We start from the raw sequence: 26,599 nt of genomic DNA, 5'->3' as shown, positions 1-26,599 counted from the left end.
TTTATTTATTTTTTTAATGTTTATTTATTTTGAGAGAGAGAGACAGAGTGTGAGTGGGAGAGGAGCAGAGAGAGGGAGACACAGAATCTGAAGCAGGCTCCAGGCTCTGAGCTGTCAGCACAGAGCCCAACGCGGGGCTCGAACTCACAAACTGTGAGATCATGACCGGAGCTGAAGTCGGACGCTTACTGACTGAGCCACCCAGGTGCCCCATAGCATTAATAATTAGGAGTATTGATGAAGATGGGCAATTTTTTAGTTGAATATTCTGTAGCACACTGTTTTTTGAGTATGTTTAATTATACAATAATGAGGAGGAAGTTTATTCATCACTTACTTTGAGCCCTTTATTAAAACACTTTATTAAAAACTAAAAAGGTTTCCAAGGAAAACATGCAGGATAAATAATCACATTGGCATTGAACTATGCACAGAAAAGAAGATTTACTAAAAAACAGACACCCAAACCAAATTCCCTAGTGGATTCTGTGGCGTCCCTCTAAAATAAATTCCAGCTGCTTGGCTATGAATATCTTCCATGTGCAAGGGCACCACAGAGGATAGCCCAGCAGCCCTTGATAACCAGACTCCTGACCTGTCACCCCGGCTTTCTTCCTAGTCCTGCTGGGTAAAACAGATGCCAAGAGTATAGAAATATCATTCCTCCACTTCCAATTCAGCACATTTCAAGATAAGTGAAGTCACCATTAGGTGCTTGTGCTATTTTTGTTTATGTTCTTATATGAAAACTGGATTTTTGACAATGCCTATCATGACAAAAACCTCCCAAACCCCAGGTATCATATTGAATTCCACACTGTATTTCAACAGCTTACTTAGGCCTCAAATTGGCCAATTTGTAATAATAAAACACCTATAATTCTGAGAGGGCAGGGAAAGGTGGTCATTTTAAAATGTGGGTTTAAATCTCAGTTCTGCCACCTACTAGCTCTGTGACCTTGGGCGGCACCCTTAACTCCTCAAAGCCTCATTGTGTCCAACCATAAAGTGGGATAATGTGCCTTAAACAATAACTGTTATCAGAACTAGATGAGATCCACATAAGGCTCCTAAAACATATCACCTACTATTAAATAGGTAATATTTAATGTTATATATTTAGCATTTGAATACAGAAGATATCCTCTTTGGGCTCTGCAGTCTGTGTCTCCAAATGGCCTGCATTTGTGTTGGAGTGCTGTATACTCTTTATGTCTTTCTTATTTCATTGCTTTAAGGGAGACTTTCTCTGATGGAATAGTAATGCTAATAAGTCTTCAGCTGAAAACATATATAAATCTAGATCCTCAAGGTCACCTCCCAAAATCTATGTTGATATTTTACTTGACATTCCAAATTTGAGAAATTTTATCTGTCATATCCAGGGAAGTGGGCATTTTTCTGTTTTTATTTTTTCCCACAGTTTTTATTTCAACAGCAGATGGCATCAGAAACCCAGGCCCTGGGAGAGAGTTAGCATCCCATGAATTGGCAGCCCACATACATGCCCTAGTTCTCTGCAGCCTCAGCATTTTGTCAACACTGATAAATTTTTGGCAATCCTTAGAGTTTGTTGTGATGACACCTTTTATACTTTCAGTTCCACACGTGTAAGGAAGAAAGATTACAAGGCCTGGGAAAGGAATGTCTTATCAAGTAAGGAAATGGAAAAAAGGAGCAGTAGGCTAGTAGAAATGGGGCTAAGGAGAATCAGCTGACAGCTCCACTGGGAGCAGAGGAGGAAACTGCAGGGACATGAGGAGAAATGAAAAGCAAACATATGGTGTGAACTACAGGAAACATACACTCTGGAATTATCCACTGTTCTGATTAATTTCTAATGGGTCCTCTGAGGTTTAAGCTCTGAAGGTCCCTTTTCCCTCTCGAGATGAAAGGAGGGGGTCTGTAAACTCCCTTCTTTCTTCCCCACAGCTAGGATCCCCCAGCAGGTGACCTAGCAACAAAAGTGAGGCTGGCACTCTGACCCAAGAGGCTAGTCTGTCTTTACTGCACTATAAATCACAAGCAAAAATATTTTTGGAGGAGTCAGGAGCAATTTTGATTTCTTCCAAGCATTTCTAAATATCACCTAGTTGCTATATTAAAAAAATTTTTTTTAAGTTTATTTGTTTATTTTGAGACAGAGACAGCACAAGTGGGGAAGGGACAGAGAAAGAGAGAAGGAGAATCCCAAGCAGGCCCCTCAATGCCAGCACGGAGCCCAACATGGGCCTCAAACTCACAAAACCGTGAGATCAGGATCTGAGCCGAAAGCAAGAGTCATACACTTAACCGACTGAGCCACCCAGGTGCCCCTAGTTGCTGTATTTTTAATTTTCCTATATTCTAAGTAAACTCTTCAGCTATCAGGAGAACAAAATAAAGAAGAGGGCAAGAACTATATACGCTCTCTCAATGCATTCTGAACATACACAAAAATTCTCTCCACTTAACCCAACTTGGCCCCCTGTTTGGTGAGGTCAATTACATTTCTGTGGTTAACAAAGGTTTATATTTTTGACCAGGGATCCCAGCAACTAATAACCTGAATAAAGCTTCCCCTTCAAGTCTGAAAGTAGTTCAGTGTACTTCTCAGCATACCAGGCTCCTCTCAGTTACTCTGGGAAACACTGCCTAGTATTGCTTTTGAGGATCAGGGCACGGAAATGTTTTGGACAGACTTCTGTGTAAGGAAGAAATTGACCATTCATATTGATTATGAATCCTGAAGGATGGCTGGATATGTGAGTGTGTGTGGGCAGAGATGACTCAAGCCACTGCCCCTGAGGGCCAGCTATCTAAAGCCCAGTGGTCCTTTAGGTCTCATGTTTGGAAATATTCTTACAAATTCAGAAGCCAAACTTTTCTATCTTCAAAAATCATTAAACTCTATAATGTTAGAGTTGGAAAGTATCTAAGATCTGCTCAAAATCACAGAGTAAGATGTGGCAGAACTGAACCTAGAACCCAGATCTCCTGGTTCTCAGGTCAATGATGCTTACACTTTCTACAGTGACCATGTGTTTTGGAACCACATATCGGGGCACTTAGACCAAGACTATTTTAAGTCAGCATCATCCTGAAAAATCTGAAGCATGTTAGCTGCAAAAAAGCTCCCATAAAGGCAAAAGGAAATGGGTACAGGACAAGAGAACCAATGGTTCCAGCCAAGCTTGTGTTCCCAGAGTGTTCCTTGGAAGCACACCTGTTCAGACCCAACATGGGAATGCCAGAGGCTCTCTGCCTGCAGTGGTGCCAAGGTGCCATGGTCTCAAGAATCCAGAGTGGTCTTAGAGTGTGGCAAGGGGGTCTCTTGTGTCAAACATAGGTTCATGGCTGTTCTTATCAAGACCGGCCAGTCCCTCTAAGAAAGAATGATGATGCTACTAACACCGAACAGTTAACCTGAGAGGATGGTTTTTCTCCTAGATGTATTTGTACACAGACAAGACTGCTTCTTGGTTATCCTTTGGATACTCACAGACCTCTCTATTTGGAGAGATTTTTAGTGAGGGTCTACTAGGCAAACCATCCACTCTGTAAACAATTCCTTCTATAATATTCATGAAGAGGGTCATCTGGTTTCTTGTTGAGTGCTACTTGTAAAGGTGGTCAACACCTCACAGAGCAGCTATTTCATTGAGGTGAAAATGCCAGTTAGTGGAAAAGTACCTCTATGATGTTGCTGGAATGATCTTCTAAAGTAAGATAAAACAAAGTGTATGTCCTCTGGTGGATGAGAGAAAGCTACATGATAGCTGTAGATACTTCCTAGTTTTGGCTGTGTTAGCCAAGTACTTTAGTTTTTTGCACATCATTTCCCTTTTTTAATCTCCACCTTGTTCCAAATACGTTCCTCAAAATTTAACTTGTGTCCCCTTTCCTAAGAATCCTACCTGGTTTCCCAGAGGTAATCACTTGTAACCATTTCACTTTTAATTCCAGTGGTTACTTCCATATTGTTAACAATATGCTTATAAGGAGAGTATTTCTTTAAATTTTATTTTATTACCAGAATGACATGTTTCTTTGAGGATAGTTTTTCTCTATGTATGTGTATTTTATTGTTGTTTTTTTTTTTTTTGTCATTTTATGGGTTTTGTTAAACTGTTCAGTAACTCATGGCTGGCTGTTCATATTTAAGAATGAAGTAGTAGAAAGGCTGTAGGGGCTGCTGCAGATAAGGGCAAGTCTTTTCCACTGAAAGACTTCAGGTTAGGCAAGCAAACCTGAAAGCTGTCCCTATAACTGGCATACCATGAAGGGCTCTGCTGTGTGGTTACATGCAAACTAGCTTAGCTAGGTTCCTCAGAAGAAATTCTATTTCTTTAGAGAAGAGCCTTCATTTTCTGACAGGTGGTAAGTCACTGCCTTGTAGCTGTTCTGTATCAGGAGTGTGTGTGCTGAGTAGGGGTATCCTCAGTCCTATTCTCAGACTCTGCTCTCAGCCCATCTGTTGTCACTGTTCTGAAGTCTCTGAATTTCCTGGGCTTGCTAGGCAGTTCTGCCGCCTCCTGAGCTGTAGGCATCCAATGCTGCTGCACTGTGGTGGGCCTTTTTGTGGGTGGCATCCCTGGAAACAACTTTAGAAGATGGCATTTACATAGAACACAATGGCCCTGCCTCCCTGGGTGATCTAAGTCGGGGCTGCTTTGCTCTATTTCATCCATCTATACCCCACCATCTGCTGTCATCCAGAAGTGTGAGGGAATCTTTTGGCCTCTGATGCCTCTCCCACTTCCTTTACCATTATGGGATTGTCTCTTCCTTATTCTTTTAAGTGTCCTTTTAATGGGGTCTCAGGAGGAAGAAGAGATTCAGGTGTGGGCTGTATCTGTCAACTTGAACCTGAAGCAAGGAGCTCACACTGTTAATGGGGATGTTATTCTGCCTCCTCATGTCTGGCATAGTTAAAGATGATTCAGATATCGATTTAAAAAACAGCAGTAACTCTAGGTAGAGGCTCAATTAGACAGTTTTGTTGTCTTCATGGATCAAATTAAGTGGAAATCTGAAATATCTCCAATTATTTTATGTCAAGTAAATAGCAACTTAGGTGAAAAATATATAAACATATGGACTTTTAAAGTACATTCACTTAAAAAATATCCTAAGTAGTTGCTTTTCACAAAAGCATTAGGAAAGAGAATTTTGAAGCAAGAAAATTTCCAATTTCAGTTGATTGCCTGCACTCAGCAGTATAACACCTTAATGAGAATCCTGTTAAAGACCCATTGGCCTATGCAAAGTGAAAAATTACTTTCCCACTATGGGCTCAGTGACAATGATTGTATGTCACATTATCTCTCTATTTGTTGGCCAGCTGGGCACTTAGAGCATGAATTTTAGTGTTCTGGGCTTTGTGGAGAATTACTGAGGTATCCCCTTCTAAATATTCCTGCAGCACAAAATTATTTCTGCCTCAAATATTTTATATCCAGAAATGCTTTACATAAATACATATATACATATATATACACATATACAGTATATACATATACATACATATATATTTAATAGCAGGTGTTCAACGTGGGTCTTCAAGCTAATCGTGGGTATAAAAATAAAAGTTTTGTTTTTCAGAACACCTGGAATAAGTATATATTCAACTAGTACTTATTGAGGGTCTAATATGTACCTGCTACTTTTGTAGAAAGTTGGTGAGTCCTGTGCTATTCTCCTCTTGGCTGTGGAGAAAACTCATGCTTAGGGTAAGGGTCCTGTTTTGAGAATGACAACAACAGATGGCAAAGAGGGTAGGATTCTAAACCAATTTTTTGATTCCAGACTCTATTTCCTTCCATGATTGCAGGGAAAACAGTATTTTTCATACTGCATGATTCACTAGATATGAAGAAAAATGCTTTATACCAGTTAAAACAATGGAGTATAGCTGAGATTACAAGTTGTGTTTTTTATAAAAGGACTCACTCTTCCATTTATGACGTCAGGGTAAGGCCTTCACATCTTTGATCTCATATTAGCAAAGAATTAGCATTAGTGGTTGTGGTTATCACAGAGGTAATTTCACTCAAGTGGAAAACAGTGCAAAAGGCTAAAACAATATTTATTGGCAAACTGCTAATAAGCTTTTGTGAGTAAGAAGAAATAAGAGATTTGGAAATAGCTTTAGAAGAAAATGCCATTATTTAGAACAGCTGGAGGGAATCCTCTCTGTGTTAATGACCAATATGTGGCATGACAGCCATATTGCACCCTGCCAAGGGAGGCCTTCATAAGGAACAAGGAAGGTGAAGTTGAGACCAGTGGGAAGCTCAGCTCCCCACTCTCACCTGTACCACAAACAACACCTCTGCCATGTAGCATGTACATGGGCTTCCAGATCCACCCCAAATGGTGGGTTATCAGCTCTGTTTAATGGTTTCCAGATTTAGAGTCAGTTCTGGTTCTTTATCATTTGTTAAATAAAAGCCCTAGGAAGTTCTTCACTATGTCTCACTTATCCTGAAAGTGCTTTATGAATGGTGTGACCAGAGCTCTCTGCCTCAATAAAGACTTTTCATGCTGCACTGTTGTACAGCAGACTCCAATTTGATTTCAAATCCAAACTGTGCTACTTTCTATGTAGGTGTCCTTGGGAAAAGTACTTAACCTCCTGAGAATTAAGATTTACAAAAAGGATGCCTATTTCATAAGACTATTTTGGAAAAAATTAGAGAAGATAGATGAATGGATGAGGAGAGAGAGAGAGAGAGAGAGAGAGAGAGAGAGAGAGAATGACAACATATCAGGTGCCTAATAAGCACTTGATAAATAGTTTCTTTTCTCTTCCCTTAAAGGACTATCCATGAATATGTACTATTTTTATTCCCAACAAGTTGCACATTTTGAATGTAATCTCATTAATGATAAGCTCTCTTCTTCCAATCATAGAATCTTGACCCTGTCAATGTTTCCTTGATAAAATGCTGTCCCATCCCTTTGTTAACTCTGGATGTACTTTCCATGCTAGCTCTCCATGTCTGATTTAACATGCAGAATTCAAAACTGATCACAGTCCTTTGGAGAAGGTGATCAGTGAGTTCTGTGGAATAGTTTTTCTAAACTATGGCTCTTTCCAGAAAGGGGAAATCGATGGGGGTGGTATGGAGAGTTCAGTCACAAGTGCTGACTGATGAACATTCTCAAGTCCAACTGGAGACTGTTCACAGGCTGGGGGAGACTATTTCCTCTCATGTGTTTATGTAGTCTCTCTGTCCTAAACTTTCTCAGATGTATATACCAGAAATGTAAGAGCATTTGTTATGCAGGTCCTATATTCTGTCTTTTGGAGCTGAGGATAAACCAATATGTAGAAAAGGCTTACACTATTCTTTAATGTGTTTAACAAGCATTTAAGTATAATCTTGGCAATTAAAATACTTTTGTATATAAATATTAACTCAACAATGAAGCAAACTCAATGATTTGGATTGCTTCCACAAATGAGCATTACCTGTGTATATAGGAATAAGTCTCTCTGAAGTAGCGATGACACCAGTCCCTGACTGTTTTAACGAATCTTTATTTAATATAAATGTGAAACTCTCCCGCCTGATAAATTAAGTATATGTTATGAATAACAATAACAACAGCAATGAACATTATACTATACTATAGCAAATACACATATAATTCCAGTAATATTATAAAAAACAATAAATATAATTTTAATTATTGAGAAAAACTCTGTAAGGAAATACATTTTACAGATGAGGAAATTGAACATATAAAATCAAACAAACAAACAGACAAACAAAAACCAAAAAACAAAAAACAAGCCATTTGCTATCACCCAGCTCATAAGTTCCTGAGCCCAGATTTAAACTCAGTGATTCTGGCTATGATCCAGAATCTAGACCACCTTCAATATTACTACAGAACCAAATGCGGCGAAGTATTGATTGAGTACTTACTTTACCTTTGTTTTTTTGTTTTTTTTTTTTGTTTTTTTTTTCGTGAACTAGAACAAATGTTACAATTAAGACACTGCCCTGTTGAGAAGAAAGTTACTTAAATTCTCCAAAACTAAATTCATATTTAGCAACCACCCCTATCTCTCTGTTTTTGTTTGTTTACTACAGGAACAAAAGTGCTTTGACATTCTTTACCATCACAAACAGAAAAGGCGGGCTACCAGGGGAAGGAGGTGTCCTTTTCAGGGAGTGCAGTGTCTATGTAGAGGCCACATTCCTTTTGCTCACCTTCCTATGGGTTTAGGGACATCCTGAGCTGAGGGCAAGAAAGGGCACTCTGAAAAGTATTTATAGTATTTATACTCTTCCAGGAAGTAAAGAGCAACGTCTCTTTCCTAGGTGGATATCCACTTACCCATGGAATTTGCTGCATTGCCCTGTTGCTACCCAGGTTGGAAAAGAACCCTGGGCAGTGAAGACAAGAAGGTCAGCCAGGGAGAGAAGAGGCAAGGACTGTCCCTGGTAAGCTCAACCTGAGGAGGAGGAAAGATACCTGCTACTCATGCCTGCAAGCCTCATGTTTGAAGTCGCTGAGGATAGATGAGAAAGGGGCACTCTGGGAGGAATGGGAGGGACTGCTAGGGCTCAGGCAGTGGTGCATGCATGGTAAGTCACAGTGTGCCATTGCTAGGAGTTCTGTGGAAGAGACAGCTGAGTCATCCAAGGGACCACATGGCTAGGGGAGCTGTGGGAGTCTCCCAGCATCTGTGCATGGTTGGTTATCCACCCATCCAGGCTACATCACCAGAGATAACCAAGAAAAAGGGACTGGCCACAGTGGAATGATAAGGAAATTCCATTTCCAGTTTCCTTTTTTGCCCCAATACTACCAGAGGAGAAATCTAAGAGAAATGACAATCTAGAGGGTGATGTGAGAAGGAGAAGACAACACCTCTGTCAACTCCACATTCTGGTGGAACTCAAGCCCTAATTAAGTTAGAAGGAGGGACAGAGGTCTGAACAAAACAAACTTTTAAAACAAAAAGGCTTGAATTGAAATGTCATTAAGGAAGCCTACCTGTCAATGAGAAATAGGTTTGAAGCAAATTTGGTAACAGAGATTGGAAAAGTAAAATGATTTAATTTTTATAAGTTAACCAATGAAATGTTCTCAATTAAACCTGTTGTAATTATCAAGCAAGTAGAGGGAAATATTAGCCCCTTCCCTCCATCCTCTCCAGCTTTTACCTGATTGGAGAATTCAGAAATACAAAACACTAAGTCCTCTACAGGTAAGCCTGCTCAGCCAACATCTCCATTCTTATCTCCTGTTCCACTGTCTCACACACTGTAGGCTGCATCACTCGATCACTTAATGGTCTTATGACACCTCGTGCTTGCTCATGTATTCATGTTTTTGCACATGCCCTTTCTTCTGCTCAGAGTACCCTTACTTCCAGTGTCTGTCAGGCAAATATCCACAGATGCTTCAGTTCTCAGCTTGAGAGTTATATAATCTCTGAAACCATCCTGAACTGCTTCCCCCTCCTTTGATGCCCATTTTCATCCATGTGTCCAACCTGGATCCTCCCTTAATCTCTTATATGCCTCTCTTTGTGATGGTTACACAGGATACAAATTTGTGTCTGTATTTCTGCCCCTCCCACCAGACAATAAGAGTTCTGAAGGGAAAGAAGAGATCTTATGTGTCTTGTTAAACATTGTACCTAGCACAGTACTTGGCATATAACATAAGTTTTATAAATATTTGCTAAGGAAAGAAGGAAGGTAGGTAGGGAAGGAGGAAGGAAAGAAGGAAGAAAGAAAGGAAGAAATAAAGAAAATTTCTTTACGTTCAAGTGATGAGGCTGCACGGTTTAGTTTAAGAGAAGGCTCCATATAATTATCTTACCCTTCCAGGGAGATGGCCCGTTGGAGAGTTACGGAAGGCTGGCGGGTTGCCGTGCTGTGCTGAGAATGACTGCAACAAAGAAAGAAAAACAAACACAGATCATTTATTTAAAATGTCTTTGCACATTCTTATCAGTCTTATTGTCAAGTAAAGGGCCCATCTTGAAAGAAATACAGTAGAGATTGAATGGCTATTCTTTGGTGATAAGTAGACTCATCCACAAAATTTAGTACTCTACCAGATAAGGGGTTAATATTTCTTTAAAACTTGATTTCAACATGTATTATTCATTTGAAGTAAACTTCAAATGACAGACATTAATGGAAACAAAATATTTAGAAGAGGTAATTTTTTCCCTTTGGAATGAGACAACAAAGAGCATAGAAATATAAACTTCATCATAATGTAGTGTCTTACTTTTTTAATGCAGAACATTTTTTATAACAAAGTTTAAAACAGTGAATTTGAACATCAGAAGTATTTAATTAGTATAAGTTTTCATTTTAGTTCACAATTGTAACACCTGTAAAATTAGTAACAATTCAGCTGCTGGATGAACACAAAAACTTGAAAAAATGAGACTTATGGTTGCATACCAACCTTAGAATTTAATGTAATTCCACATCTTGTTTTGGTCACGTGGTAATAAGACCTATCTTATGGATAAGCAGTTGCAGTAAGAATTATAATGTTTATTCTTCCTTAGGCACTTATATTGCCTGAGTCATTTTTCTAAGTTTGTATGTTTATATCTTTTACTTCTCTCAATCCTATGAGGTATGCACTGTCTCCATTAACAGATGAAGAAACTAAGCTAAAGAGAGGTTTAGAAACTTGTCCAAGTCATGTGGTAAATACCTGTGCTTGAGATGGCATCTACACTGATTTTAAAGCCATTATTCTTAACCATCATGTTGTCTCATCTCCCAATTAGTGACAATTTTTCAAGTTTGTAAGAATGTGCTTTGCAATCTCAGAATACTCTTCGATTAGAGAGAGGTTCGTCTAAGATATGCACAATAACAAAAGCAAGAAGCAATGCTTTGTGGATTTCCTATGTGTTAAAATGTATTATAAAATGTGTTTCAGTGTGTAATGTTAGTTTGCAGTATTGATTTACTATCTTAGTTGTAATGTTAGTTACATATACATATAGGGTATGAAGGTGTATATACAAATATATGAATAAAGAGAACCCGAGTCCACTGTTTGTAGAACAGTTAGACACCTTTACATAGACAGCTCCACCATTTCTCAGCATATACTTCTGAAAACACGAACATTGTCAGAGAGCCAAGCTGTAGCCTACAGATTTTCATCCAGAACTTCGGTCATTAAGGACGAGAAGCAGTATCTCTCTGTGAATAGTTTTTAGTTGTGACATGGATGACAGTTATGTGAGGTTGAGGGAGCAAAATTTGGGACAGTAGCTAAAAGCTAGAGAATGTTTTTTTTAAGTTAAGGATTGTGTCCTAAGTTTGCTGGCATCCTTCACAGTGTCAAGCACTATATATGTTCACTGAACATGTTTTGATTGACCAGTTGAAAAGCAGCAGAGCATTCAGGAGCTGGACCATGTAGCCAGACTTCCTGAGTTCAAATCCCAGCTCCACCACATGGACCAATGTGACCTTGCTCATTATCTACCGGTATCTGTGTATCAGTTTCTTACCTGTGAGATTGGGATAGTAATAGTACTTTCCTCCAGGGATTGTTACAAGGATTCAGGGAATACAATATTCAGAACAGTGTCTGTTACATGGTAAAACTACATAAGTGTTTGTTAAGTAGATGAACTAATATGATTTAGCAGTGTGTCTACTTTAACATATTTAGTACTAAATAAGAATTACTTAGATCACTTCTTTCAGCTATCTAGTCACTGCCCCAAAGTGTATATTTGTGAATATAAGTTTGGTGACAAATATCAAATTAAAATACATTTTCTATTGTAAAAATACTATAAAATTAATGAAAATCAAAATAAGGAAAAGCTTTAAAAACTCACATATAATTCCATTACCTTGTATCATATGTTACAGAATTATCTAATTTAAATACTGCAGCTGTCCTATAGGTATGTATGAGTATCCACATTTTATATATTAAAAAAGACACACAGAACTTTAATGACTTATCAGAAATCAACAGCCAGAATTCAAACTAAAGCCTGTCTTGTTGCCAAGTGTGTGTACTTTCCACACTATGCTATTGACTTTCTATACGTCCACATGTGCTTGATGTAATTTTATATATACATGGACCATATAAAAGATTACATCCTGCATTTGTTCCTCACATTATAATTTAAGCATTTTTATAGGGATTCCATAATTATTATTTTGGTGTTATATAATGTTACTTCCTCTCAACATATAATAATAATTTACTATTATAATATAATGCATATTATATAATAATTTATAATTATAATTATATAATAATTTATTTAATTATCCTTTTATGGTTAGGTATTTGGGTTTTTTTCTACTGTTTTAATATCATTAACAATGCTGCAGGGACATATTGATACCAATTACTTTTTCTTATTTGACAATTTCCTTTGACTATATTCCCCAAATGCAAACATTTACTAGGTTCTTTTTGTTGGTGTTTTTAAGCTTATTTAGTTATTTTGAGAGAGACAGAGATAACGTGAGCGAGGGAGGGGCAGAGAGAGAGTTTCTGTGCTGTGAGCGCAGAGCCAGATGTGGGGCTCGAACTCCCAAAACTGTGAGGTCATGACCTGAGCCGAAATGAAGAGTCTGATGCTTAACTGACTGAGCCACCCAGGCATCCCAACATTTACTAGGTTCTTGATTTATGTTATTAATTACTTTTCAAAAGTTTTGTACCATTTTATTACCTCTTCTCTACCTATTATATTTAATATTTTCAAATAAAAAATATAAAATATAAACATCACTTTCACCACAATCTTAGAGGCACTGATATTATAATTAAAAAAACTGTTAAGTATAAAATGATACTTCAGATTTATGAGTACTTCTGTGTTCATTAGTGAAAACGACCATTTTTTCTATATGCTTAATTGCTAATGCTATTTCTTTGTTTAAACTGTTTAATCCCTTCCTTTACTGTATATATTCCACTAGTTTAGGAAGTGCCAACAGTCATTCTTGGGTAAAGATCAATGATGCTTGCTAACCAAGTTAATGAGTAACTAGAATTCTTGATAGCTTCCTCACCATTAGCCTAGCCCATATAATTAAAACAAAGAAATATTCAGTAATCTCATTTTACTTATCACTACTTTAAACTAATTACTTTATTATTCTCCTTTAAATTATTCTAGTAATGTCTCTTTTAAAGTTTTAGTGACACTTAAATTACATGTGGAAGACACCTTGAAGTACTCACAGAATTTGAGTCCTTTTACATTACACATGCAAAGTCAGCCAGTTTCTCAGTCTGTGAATTTCGAACAGAGCCTTTTACACATGTAATTATCCTTTTACTTTACTAAGACAAATACAGTGAATTATCTGTTAGTCAAGACCTACAGACACAAGGGAATTTTTGTTATTCCCTGATGGAAATATGTAAGCAGGACTTGAATGGGGAATGGTTGCAAAGCATATTAGGAGCTACATGATAGTGATAATAACTGGTATTTTTATAAAAAAAATGTTTATTTTGAGAGAGAAAGAGTGTGCACATGAGTGGGGGAGGGGAAGGCAGAGAGAGAGAGAGAGAGAGTGAGAGAGAGAAAGAGAGTGAGAGAGGGAGAAGGAGAGAATGCCAAGCAGGTTCCACATTGTCAGTGCAGAGCCTGACATAGGGCTCACTCCCACAAACTGTGAGATCATGATCTGAGCCGAAATCAAGAGTAAGATGCTTAACCCACTGAGCCACCTAGGTGGTCCAACTGATATTTTTACTCCCCCGCCCCCGAATATCTTCTCCTTGGGACCAAGCAGGTTCTGTGCATTTCATACTGTTGAGTACAAAGACAGTGTGTGGCTAATTTTACCATGACTAACAAATTCCCAGTGACCACTGCCTAGCCCTTTTCAGCGCCTCAGGCAGTGGCCAGCCAGATGGAATTCCAGACAGAGAACTGACATAGGAAGAATCACAGCAGGAAAGAACAGCTAAAATTTAAAGCTTTTTAACACTGGAGAGCTAAGTTTTCAGAATGTCTTTGTCTTATGGTCATCATTTTCCTATCATTTTTCTAGATACTTTGAAACATCTATTCAGAAAAGCATTCTATGATATGCCTCCCTCACCTCCCCAACACAGTTGACACAGTGCTCTATGCACCATCCCATTTTTATCACACAGCCAAAATAGCCCCCAGGACTGACAATCACCACCATTTATTTTCATGTCTTTTTTTTTTTTCTTTCTGCTAAGTCATGTATGTTTTCAGAGCAAGGAGTGGGAATTATCCATTTGTACATTCTCATCTCAGGGCTGACTCACAGAATGTGCTTCATAAATGCCTTTTCAAATGATGAAAACCATGGGTTGGGTTCCATCTATCTGTAAGACCCCATTCCCTCTTTCAAACTTTATAACAACATTGAGACTAGCCATTATGCTAATTTTTGAAGGAAGTTAAAGACCAAGGTCTCACAGCTAGTAGGTAGCAAGAGTAGAACCCATGTTTGCTGGCTCTAAAGTGCTTGCTCTTTAAGAAAAATCATGTTGCCTTACAGAAAGATGAAAGCAAAGCTCTGTGGATAGTTCAGACAGAGGATCCAACATATTTTGTCAAGAAATGCTGAATCTCACTGAAGATCACTGACAGTTTTGTTTGCATAAAATAACACCCAATATTTTCTCTATAAATGTCCAACATGCATGTCAGTGGTGTTTGAAGATAATTTAATACAGGAACTTCTCTGTCCTATCCACACCACCTTATTAGTGAGCCCCAGACATTTGTGAGCATTTGAGTGATAGTGGCTGAGTAGGATGAGAATGAGGAAGGTTCAGCAGCATGTCAGCACCCATACTGGGGAAGAAGTCCTGTCATGTGGCAGGAAACATATGGCATCCCTTGGTACGTAGTAGCTTGGTTGACATGACAAGTCAGGCAACTGTGGAGGTAAATATTACCAAGACTTTTTAGGATTTAGAGAGAGATAACAGTCTTATTGCCTTTCTAAAAATTATGCTGTCATTTGAATAAAACAGCCAGAGAACAGTAGAATCTCTTTTCCAGGAACCCTCTGATTTTCCAAGTAAAAGACTGGCTGTCGCTTAAGAAAATGAAATTGAAATGATGCTGAAAGATTCATTCTTGTTGCTGCATTAACTTTAAATTTTTCTGAGCATCTGAATTGAAGCTGTTTTATTACACACACAACACAGAGGGCCTAGATGGCGGTGAGTAATGGGTTTTTAATTTTCTCCCACTCTAAAGCAGGAATGGACAGGATAACCAGTCTTTCAAAAATGTTGTAACATTAAAACTATGTCATTTTATGGAGAACAGAAAAAGGCTTTTGGGTCTTCTATTAACAAACTGGTAACAGTAAACTTATTTAATGTGCCTTGCTTGTAAAGTCCCATCCAACTAAAATACTTCCTGATGTGTTTTCAATAGTCTGCTCCATTCTTCACTCATATTTTTGAAGAACTGTCATCTTTCCTTGTCATATTTAACTCTTCACCAATCTCTTGAATGCCTGTATCTATCATTTATCTCATCTCTCTTAATATTATTTTCTTTTATATTTCTACTTTCCCTTTCTTCATATACATGCATTAAGTTGCCACTATTCTTAAAAAGAAGAGTATGGGGGCGCCTGGGTGGCGCAGTCGGTTAAGCGTCCGACTTCAGCCAGGTCACGATCTCGCGGTCCGTGAGTTCGAGCCCCGCGTCAGGCTCTGGGCTGATGGCTCGGAGCCTGGAGCCTGTTTCCGATTCTGTGTCTCCCTTTCTCTCTGCCCCTCCCCCGTTCATGCTCTGTCTCTCTCTGTCCCAAAAATAAATAAACGTTGAAAAAAAAAAATTAAAAAAAAAAAAAAAGAAGAGTATGTCTTCTTGAGTATTCAATCAGTACCTCAAATGCAACATAACCAAAACACCATTACCTTCCCCCATGAAGCTGGATATCTCCCCTGTTGCTTCATTGACACTTATATAATTATTTATATCTTCTGGTAACATCTAACAAATGTTAACTGGGAAGTGCTTTAGATCCCTCTTTGATTCCTTAATAGTATAGCACTCAATAAATACCTGATAATAAAAAAGATGGTAAAATCAAATAACCATTTGGGCCCTTTGCTATAGATAACATTTTTCAATAAATCTCTAGGTATATTTGATAGGAAAACCATCTAGGGTGGATTGGGAAGGATATATACATATTTTAAATGGTGTAGAAGGGAAAGAAGATTTTCTGAGAAACTAGAAGAGCATGATCAAAATCATGGAAGGCCGAGAGTATGTGTTGTGCTCTGGAAACCTTGAGTGGTTTGGCTTGGACAGAGCAGAATAGCCAGAGATGAGTAATGACTTGGGGTGGGTCAAGAGGGGCAATGAAGACCATGCCAAGAGGTCTGGAGTTTATCTTGATGGCAGTGGTGAGCTCTCTAAAGTTAGGGATCAATATGATAATATCTATGATTCAGAAGAGTAAACCTAAAAATACTCTGCATGGTGGAAGGAAGAGGTGGGAATCTACAGTCAGGGAGACCAATGGAAAATAGTCATGAGAGATAAAATTAATAAATGTCTAAACTTGGGCAATGGCAGAAGGAATTTTAAAGGAAGATACATTTAAGATATCTGGAGATTAGGGGCGCCTGGGTGGCTCAGTCGGTTGAACGTCCGACTTCAGCTCAGGTCACGACCTCACAGTTCGTGAGTTCGAGCCCCGTGTCAGGCTCTGGGCTGATGGCTCAGAGCCTGGAGCCTGCTTGTGTCTCCCTCTCTCTCTGTCCCTCCCCCATTCATGCTCTGTCTCTCTCTGTCTCAAAAGTAAATAAACGTTAAAAAAAATTTAAAAAGATATCTGGAGATTAAATATCCAGGACAAATAAAAGGAAATTATAGTGAGGGCAATTTGATCTCCAGAATTGATCTAGTGATCTGGGGGAGGGGGTATTTCTTTTAAAGTTAAATCCCCTAGATAGAAGGGGCTTGCTCTTCCCAGGGTACAACAATAGGTGTTCTTTCTTCTAGAACTTCCAAACAAGGCTTAAAAAGTAAACAGACTTCGGTGTCACAAGGGTGAAGTGGTAGTGAGGAAGAATGTACTAAGGGATGTGTTACTGACTAAGAGGATGATGGCACTGTTAACAGAACCAAAAATTGCATGTTTGGGTAGGAAAATATAATTGAGTTTGGTTTTGTACACACTTAGCTTAATGTACCTGTTACATCTTTGGGAAATATAATCTGCAGTGTAACAGCTCTACCTATTGAAAATTTCTTCCTTCTCTGGGTGTAACCCCCATTATGTCCAGAGTGGGCACCAAATGACAGATATTCTTGCATGTTTTACTCTTTCTAATAAACATTCCTAACACTTCTGGTTCTTTATGAGATAATTTCAAGACTCCTAGCTATCTTTCTGTCTATACTCCTACATTTTTTTCTTTTTTTAAAATTTTATTTTTAAGTAATCTCTACACCCAAAGTGGGGTTTGAATCCACAACCCTGAAATTAAGAGTCACACACTCCACTGACTGAGCCAGCCAGGCACCCCATATTTCTTCTGATTTTTACTTAAATTTTAGAACCTAGAAATGAATTCAGAGTTCCAGATGTGTTCAGACCAGGGTTGAATGCCATGAGATGATGACTTTCCTCCATCTGCATTCCATACTCCCGCCAGAAGAGCCCAAGATAACACAGAATTTTAAAGTTTGCTTAATTGTATTGTTAAGTTTAGGGTCGAGCTAACTTCTCATGTATTTTTGACATCAAATGACTCAAAATCAATTCTATCACATAATTGTAAATTGGGTTTTTGGAAACTCAATATAGTTAATTAATAACCACTATTATCAAATTTATTGGTATTAATTTTGATCTAGTTTCATAGTTAGGCTAACATTAGATCATCAATTTAACTCAATAAATATATATTGATATGCTACCCATTACAGAACTTCACTTTTTCATCTAGTTTGTATCATTTTCAAATATAAGATACCTTTCACATTTTCATGCAAAATTTTAATTACAATAAGAGAAAAGGACCATGCACTATAGCAGATCATCACAGATCCTCTTCCAGTTTAACAGTTAGCACAAGTTTTACTACTGAGCTGTCTTAATCAACATTTTTATAGATTAACCAATCCTCTCCATCCCCTCAGTGACCAGCTGACCAGTGTCCACAGCAAGTGGGATGTTCATGGCCCATATATTCTCATTCTTTCCATGTGACTTGTACATTTACCAAGAATCAGTTGTAATTATTCTCAAATCTGTTTATTTTTATTGTATTCACTTATATATGTATGTATATACATTTTATATATGTATGTATATGTAATTTATTTAAATATTACAAAAATGAAATATGAGCAAATTAAAAGAATTGTTTCTATCAATCATAAGTTTACTGATCTAGAAAGACTTAATCACATGTAGTTCAAAACATCAAAGCTTTTGCACAGTAAAGAAAGCAAAGCAATGAAGGCAACCTAGCAAATGGGAGGAAAATATTTGCAAATGATATATCTAATAAGGGGTTAATATTCAAAATATATAGAAAACTTATACAACTCAACACACAAAAAGCAAATAATATAATTAAAAATTGTCAGAGGACCTGAATAGATGTTTTTCCAAGGAGACATACAGATGGCCAACAGATACATGAAAAGATGCTCAACATGACTAATCATCAGGGAAAAGGAATCAAAACCATGATGAGGTATCATTGTACACCTGTCAGAGTGGCTAAAATCAAAAACACAAGATAGAACAAGTGTTGGCATGAGAATATGGGAAAAAGGAACCCTCATGCACTGTTGGTAGGAATGTAAAATGGTAGAAAACAATATGAAGGTTCTTAGAGAATTAAAAATCAAAATACCATTTGGTCCAGTAATTCCACTATTGGGTATTTACCTAAATAAAGTGAAAACACTTAAAAGGTATATTTACTCCTATTTTATTGCAGCATTATTTGCAATAGCCAATATATGGAAACAACCCAAGCATCCATTGATAGATGAATGGATAAATGTGGAGTGTGTACACACACACGTGCACACACACACACACACACACACACACACTGGAATATTACTCAGCCATTAAAAAATTGAGATATTGTCATTTGCAACGACATAGATGGACCTAAAGGGTGTAATGCTAAGTGAAATAAATTAGTCAGAGAAAGACAAATATCATATGATTTCACTCATAGATAGGATTTAAGAAATAAAACAAATGAATAAAAAAATTAAAAGAGAGGCAAAAGAAGATTCTTAAATACAGAGAATAAACTGGTGAATGCCAGAGGGGAGGTGGGTGAGGGGGTAGGTGAAATAGATAAAGGGGATTAAGAGTACGTTTATGTTGATGAGCACTAAAAAATGTATAAAATTGTTGAATCCTTATACTGTACATCTGAAACTGATACAATGATGTATGATAACTATATTTCAATAAACAAATTTTAAAAAATTAAAAGGCCAAATTACCTGAAAAAAAGGAAGTTTACTGATCTAGAAAGACTTAATAATATGTAGCTCAAACCATTGCTGCCAAGTTAGGTGACAACTGTAAAAGTCAGAAAATAATTGTAAAGTTATTTCATTTAGTTTTCATTTGATTTTCATTCTAATTTAAAGAAATACAGAGAACTGAGGGTTGATGGGGGCAGGGAGTTGGGGAAAATGGGTGATGGGCATTGAGGAGGGCACTTGTTGGGATGAGCACTGAGTGTTATATGTAAGTGATGAATCACAGGAATCTACTTCTGAAGCCAAGACTACACTGTATACACTGTATGTTAATTTGACAATAAATAAAAAAATTTAAAAAATAAATAAATCTAAATTGAAAGCCATGGATAATGAATTAAGGGTAAACTTTATGCAAGAAAAATGAAGTAGAACTTCATAAAAAACGAGCCCTAGATTTTTGGCTTTCCTAATCAATTTGGTGTACCAAACATTTTAAAGCAATTACTAGACAATTCAGATCCTGGAAAATAACATAAAAACTGTGGCCAGAGGTTGACGATACTAGAGAAAATCTTAAACTTCACATAAAAAATAATGAAGAACACAATTTGTTAAGCGATATCAGACAAATTTAAAGTTGTGATGATTTATAGAAAGACAGTGTGTGACACTGGACTAATGAAGATGATCTCTTGAAAACTGAAATTAGGGACAATAAAGAAAGCATGCATTCTGGGACAAACAGATGGATCTAAAAATGAGAAAAAAATTAGATCAAATTCAGGGCCCCAGGTTTCTCATGCCATAGTCAAAGATGCTACAAATGTGTTTTTACTTTATGTTGAACAGCTTCAATCAAGTCAGTAATAACATGGTGACTCAAAAAAAATGGATGAGGTTTATTAGAAGTCCCATTTCTTCTTTTAAATATCACCACACCACTAATTTTATTGCGCTGCCATACAGTTATGTTTTTTAAATTTAAGGTGAAGTAATTAAGGCATGCATGTATCTTTTCGTTATCATTCCAAATGGTGACTGCTGTGTCCAATCTTTTGACCAACAGATTAAAAACTGGTGTTGGTTGTGTGGGTGATGAGAAGTTCCATCTTATGAATGCCTAGCAGGATTATCACCCAGATTTCAGTTTTCTCCTTATCTTCTTTTAAAAATGGTTGTTTCTTGAAAATACCTTTCAGTGTACACCTGTTTATTAGTTTTTTAATGTTTATTTTTGAAAGAGAAAGTGAGTGTGAGCGGGGAGGGGCAAAGAGAGGGGGGCAGAGGATCTGAAACAGGCTCTGTGCTGACAGCAGAGAACCTGATCAGGGGCTTGAACTCATGAACCTTGAGATCATGACCTGAGCCAAAGTCAGACACCCAACTGACTGAGCCACCCATGCACCCCAGTTTTCTTCTTGTCCTTAAAGAATATTATGGGAGACTTCACAGTCTGCTTACAGGGGAGACCTAAAGAGGTTATACTGTATGACCAGAATGTGGTTAAGGGGAGATCAGAACATAGATCCAACTCCTAGCCCATGGTTTCTCTGTCCTATTCCACTGTGACTTCATCAAATTCTTCTCTGTGACAGAAGTTTAATGATAAAAATGACTGGCCCAAACACTGGCCAGTCTAAAAATCCTGGTCATCACTGTTAAGTCATGTAAAACTCTGAGAGTACAATTCAAATGCTGTTTCCCAGTATTTTCCCCTCAGGACTGAACTGATATATGAATGGTCTCAAAGCCTGAAACATCAGGAGAAAAATGTAGTATTTTAATACAGCAGGCATATTCCTGTGTTTATTCATTTTATTTTTGGATGGCAGACTGCACATCATTCTCCTTGGCTTCTGTAGCATGCAAGCTGCATCCCAGGAGGTCATGTATGAACATGTATCAAAAAGCTCCTTCCCACATAGACTATTCTTCACAAGGAAAGTAAAAAAACTGAATATAGTAGAGTGCAAATCAAGTCTTAGCTAGCTCCACCAACACAGAAAAAAGGAAAACAAATTTCCTTTCAAAAAAGGAAAACAGATTTCAATTTGGAATTTTACATAAAATATAGACAAGTACTGCAGAATGCACCAACAATTAAAAAACTTGGAATGGGAAGATTTTTGTATACCAGTTGTGATTTTAGTCATTTAATGGATATGGCCCTGGGTATCCCTTTATTTCACACCAGAAACATATCTTTCAGGAAACAATTCTTTTATTCTTTGACAATATCTGGGAAGCAGAATTTTATGGAAAAAAGAACAGAAGTCTAGAAGTCATAAATGTAGGTTTTCCCACTGTGCTCCTAATGAGAGCTCAAAGGTCTTAGATAAGTCATCCCAATTGACTTGTTATGGTTTTTTATTCTTCAGTTTGAATAGGAAACCATTGTTCCTGCTCTCCCCATCTACTTTATGGGGTATAGATGGAGAGAAGAACTGTTATGGGGAAAGGAACATGATCTTGGGAGTTGATGGCCTTGGATTAAGGATTTCTTATCCTTTTCTTAGGTTCTTGACCATCTTAAAAACCACTCCTAGATATGTTCCTGTCATCAGTATAATGCAGATAATAGCGCCTTCTCATAGATGGCTCTGGGGGAAAAAAGGGCAATATAGTGAAAGAAATTTTGTAAGCATGAAGCATGGGGAATAGTAAATGGAAATTAGTTTCTAGAGAGGCAGTATGATTTGGTCACAGGTGTCTAACACTAGTGACTAGAACTTGAACTAGCCAATGGATCTAAACAATAACAACAACAAACAACTAGATCTAAAAAACATCAGGGACATGGGATCTATAGGATTTGGCAGTTGTGTGTGGTAGGTGAGTGAGGAGTCTAGGACAACATCCATGTATGAGGTTGGAGTTGTTGGATCATGGTAGCACCTCATACTGAAAAAGGACTATGGGAGTAACAGATTTTGGGGGAATATAATTATTATAATATTGTATATGATGAGTTTGGGGAACCTGTGTGGCACCAAGGTAGAAATGGCTCATAAGATAGTTAGAGATCAATCTTAGTAGACAGATCTGTTGTAAAGAAATACATTTTGGAATTAACATTTGAAGTATATTTGAAGCCATGGATATTGTTAGAAATACTGTGATCAAAAAGACTGAAAGTTTTGGGGCGCCTGGGTGGCGCAGTCGGTTAAGCGTCCGACTTCAGCCAGGTCACGATCTCGCGGTCCGGGAGTTCGAGCCCCGCGTCAGGCTCTGGGCTGATGGCTCAGAGCCTGGAGCCTGTTTCCGATTCTGTGTCTCCCTCTTTCTCTGCCCCTCCCCCGTTCATGCTCTGTCTCTCTCTGTCCCAAGAATAAATAAAAAAAAAACGTTGGAAAAGAAAAAAAAAATTAAAAAAAAAAAAAAAAGACTGAAAGTTTTGGAGACCTGGAGATAACCAACAATGTAACATTTGTAGAGGAAGATAAATCTGGAAAGAAGACTAGGAAGGAGTGAGTGGAGAAGAAGGAGGAAAAGCAAGAAAATATGAGGTAATATCAACTAACAATGGGAGCAGGGAGATAGTTTCAAGAAGGAGAGTTTGGTCGACAGCTGGCAAAGACTTTAAAAAGTTTAAATATGAAACACAGGGGAAACTGGTCCCTAGAATTTGAATTACATTCTGCAGGCAAATAGGAGGTCATGAGGAATTTTAAACAATATTAAAATATAGTCACTTATGAAGTTTACAAAGAGCTCTCTGTAATCCCTAGGTATATAAAACAGCTGCAGACAGCCAAGAGCTGTAAGAGGAACTTGATCTTATTAAGACTAGGTGAATACCAAAGCTTTCTGTCCTAGCTTATCAGGGACCAGTCTGCTATACCTTTCTGTATAGCAAATGGAATAATTTTCTTTCCCCTGGCAAACCAGTGTAGGTGCCAAGGGAAAAAAAGAAATGGAGACCTTTGACTCTCACCATACTGCTGGGTTCTATTTGCAATGAAGAATTGCTCTTATTCTACAACAGTTTCCTTATTGATTTTCATGTAGACAGTGAGAACCTCCAAATAAACAAAAGCTGCTTGGTTTGGTGGAATGTATTAGTTTGCATGTATGAGTTTATGGAAAACTCCAGATGTTTAGCCAAAGGATAGTTGTTCTGCTCGACATCTGTAGTCTGAACATTCCTCACAAAGGCCACCATAGAGAAGTCATCACCATCAGTGTACTAACAAGTGAAATGTGAAAGAGGCTAATTGTCCATTTCCCTCTGCTCTTCACTATTCACATTTCCAAGGTAAGAATTGCCCCCTCTGGGATTCTCCCTTGGTGGAATAGGTTCAAAGTAGTCATGTGGTCATTTGTTCAGCTAAGCTGCTACTCATTACCAGAACTAAAAATCTGAGGTAAAACCCAACATAAAAAAGTACAGTGCTTTCTAAGTCTCCTTGTATCGATTTCTAATTTAGTCCCATGAAGTGACAGTAGGTTCCAGCAGCAATCCCTTTCTGTTTAAACAAATTCTTGTTTCCCCTGGGGATTAATTTTCCAACACAGAGCAACTTTTTTGTGTGTGTGCAACAATGAAAAGCTTGACAATATATAGCATTCATAGCGATTGGGCTATCAATGTAAAGAAAATATCAAATGTAAAATATCAATGTAAGTAAACCATCAAAACACTAAAATGCTTTGTCTTTGAATCTTAATGACAAACTTCCAAATGAAGGACACTTAATATTTATCCTCATTAATGAAAATGACTCCCTCTTAGCAACCAATTTGAAAACAAGTTACAATTCTGTGAAGATCCAAGTGAGAGGATTTGAAAAGGCATAGAATAAAAATTTTAAACCTAGGCTAGTTTTCTTCTCCACATTTCTTAATATTTCCAAAGAATTTTAAAAATGATCTCTTTAAGAAATCAAAAGTTTAGTACAATGAAACATACTGGAAGGCTAGACATTGATAGACCTCAATTTCCCAATCGCTTCATCAGCCAATATCTAATCATTAGCACCCACAGTATACAAAGCACTGTGCCTGATGTAATGAAGAAAACAATAAAAGCTAACGCAAGAGCTATTATGTCCAAGCATTTATAATACAATCAATACTCATTTGATCATTCCAATTATTCTTTCTCATTTTAAAAATAAACAACAGCACTGTCCACTGGTTGTTCAGTACAACAACCTAGGCATTTTTATTGATTCTCCACTTGCAGCTATCATACTCCACAACCAATGCATTAACAAACTCTTTTCTACCAAAAATGGCTCCCACCTCCCCAGTGCTGCCACCCTAATGGAAACATCACCTTCTCTTGGTGGAATGTTCCAACAGCCTTCCAACTGGCTTTTCTCCTGTACTTCTAACAGCTACTTCTCATAGCAGCCTGTGAGGAGACTCTCTTAAAGGATGAAATCAGATCATGCTGTTCCCCTGCCTATAGAAAACTTCCCAAAGATTTCCTCTTTGAGTTTGAATAAAATTCATGGTCACTTCCAGGGCTATAAGATCCTGCGGTCACTGTCTACTTTTCAGTGTACACTGCTCACCACTCTGTCCATCATTTCCCAAGACCCAGCCATCTCTGCCTTCTTCCTGACTCTCAGATATCCTTGCTAGTTCCTCTGTAAGGGCATCTGCATTCACCACTTGCTATTCATCAGGTCTTCTCTTGAGCATCTCCCTCTTATTCAGGTTACAACCTCCCCAGGGTAGGCCTTTTCTGATCTTCCAACTAAAGGCACTTCACTCTCATCTCAGGAAATACACAGCCTCTACACTACTTTCTTTCATAGCACTTATAACTCCCTGAAATCATCTATTTTTTGATAATTACATTCATTGACAACCTTTCAAGAATATTGCTTCCATGAGTAGGAATTGCATTCGTGGTGTGTGTATACATACAGTACATACATACATACATATGCCATGAACACACGCACACTTAGCCCAGCTCTACCTGGATAGGGTAAACTCATGAATTCATTTAGGATTCTTTAATGCCATGATTTAAATAAAATGTCTTATTTAATACCACTTGATTCATTCTGTGTATCTTGCTGAAGGTAATGCTTTCCTAGATTCCATTTTTTCCCCCTGTCTTGGTTCTCTGAGATACCTGAGAATAATGTATTGACCTGATTTCAGAGGGACCATCCAGTTAAACCCTGTTGGGGATTACTATGTTCTCCAACTTCATGTTATGTCTTAATGTGAGCAGTCATTGGTTTGTAAATGCTCCAAATCCTTTGTATACCTCCGTTTTTATCAAGGCAATCCTCATTCATTTGTACACTCATTCAAACCAACATTGGTTGTGTACCATATATGGGCCAGGCAATAAACCCATAACACAGTTCACTTAATCGTATCATCTCATATTTTACTAAATTATTCTACTTGTTGTTTTATTGTAACATCCTACATTCAGTTGTCAATGTTTCTGTGTCTATTAAAAGTCAGGTACTGTGTTAGGTATTATGAGAGACCAAATAGGAAGGAAGCCCAGTTCCTTCCATTAAGGATGTGATAGTTTACATGGGAAGATGGGTAAGTGATCAATTGATCAAAAAAAGGAAAAAGGAAAGAAGGAGAAATACATTGAGCACTATAATGGGGGATGTCGACCCTAGTCTTTAAGTTCATAGAAGAGGGAAGTAAAAGGGAAACAAGAATTTCTTTTTAAGATTGTGTGTGTGTGTGTGTGTGTGTGTGGTGTTTACCCTAAAAATTTGAGAAAGCATTTCCCTGAATTTTTTTGCATTTTTCTTGTGGGGTTTCAAAATGTTAAATACTGCAACAGGATCATTTTGGGGAATAAGTCAAGTTAAAAACTAATGCAAAACATATCTGTATTAGGACATATTATGCTATTAAGTACTAGTGTCCATTTTAAGCAGAGTGGAAATATTTATTAGGGAAGTGGAATTTCAGAGCAAGGGGACATTTCCAAATGGCTTTTATTTGAGAAAACTTCAGGCCATTTTCTTTGTACAGGGCTATTTATGTATTATTTATTTATTTATTATTTTGAGTATAGTTGGCACACAGTTTTGCAGTAGTTTTCAGGTATACAACATAGTGATGTCGAGAAGTTCACACATTATGCTACCCTTACCATAAATGTAGCTACCATCTGTCATATAGAATAGTATTACAATATCATTG

General features: G+C 37.6%; 1 protein-coding gene across 1 annotated transcript in view; it reads right to left on the bottom strand.

The window, feature by feature from the left end:
* The window catches only part of DLG2 (discs large MAGUK scaffold protein 2), a 780,826-nt gene that overhangs the window by 380,857 nt on the left and 373,370 nt on the right, over window positions 1–26,599 (bottom strand). The window contains exon 11 of the mRNA XM_032595102.1: window positions 9,829–9,897. Within this exon, the coding sequence (XP_032450993.1) occupies window positions 9,829–9,897 (69 nt within the window). The remainder of the gene's footprint in view (window positions 1–9,828; window positions 9,898–26,599) is intronic.

This window comes from Lynx canadensis, chromosome D1 (genome assembly GCF_007474595.2).
Source record: "Lynx canadensis isolate LIC74 chromosome D1, mLynCan4.pri.v2, whole genome shotgun sequence".
In the NCBI taxonomy this organism is placed as follows: domain Eukaryota; kingdom Metazoa; phylum Chordata; class Mammalia; order Carnivora; family Felidae; genus Lynx; species Lynx canadensis.
Note: the sequence above shows the minus strand (reverse complement) of the source record. Positions and strands in the feature narration are given on the sequence as shown.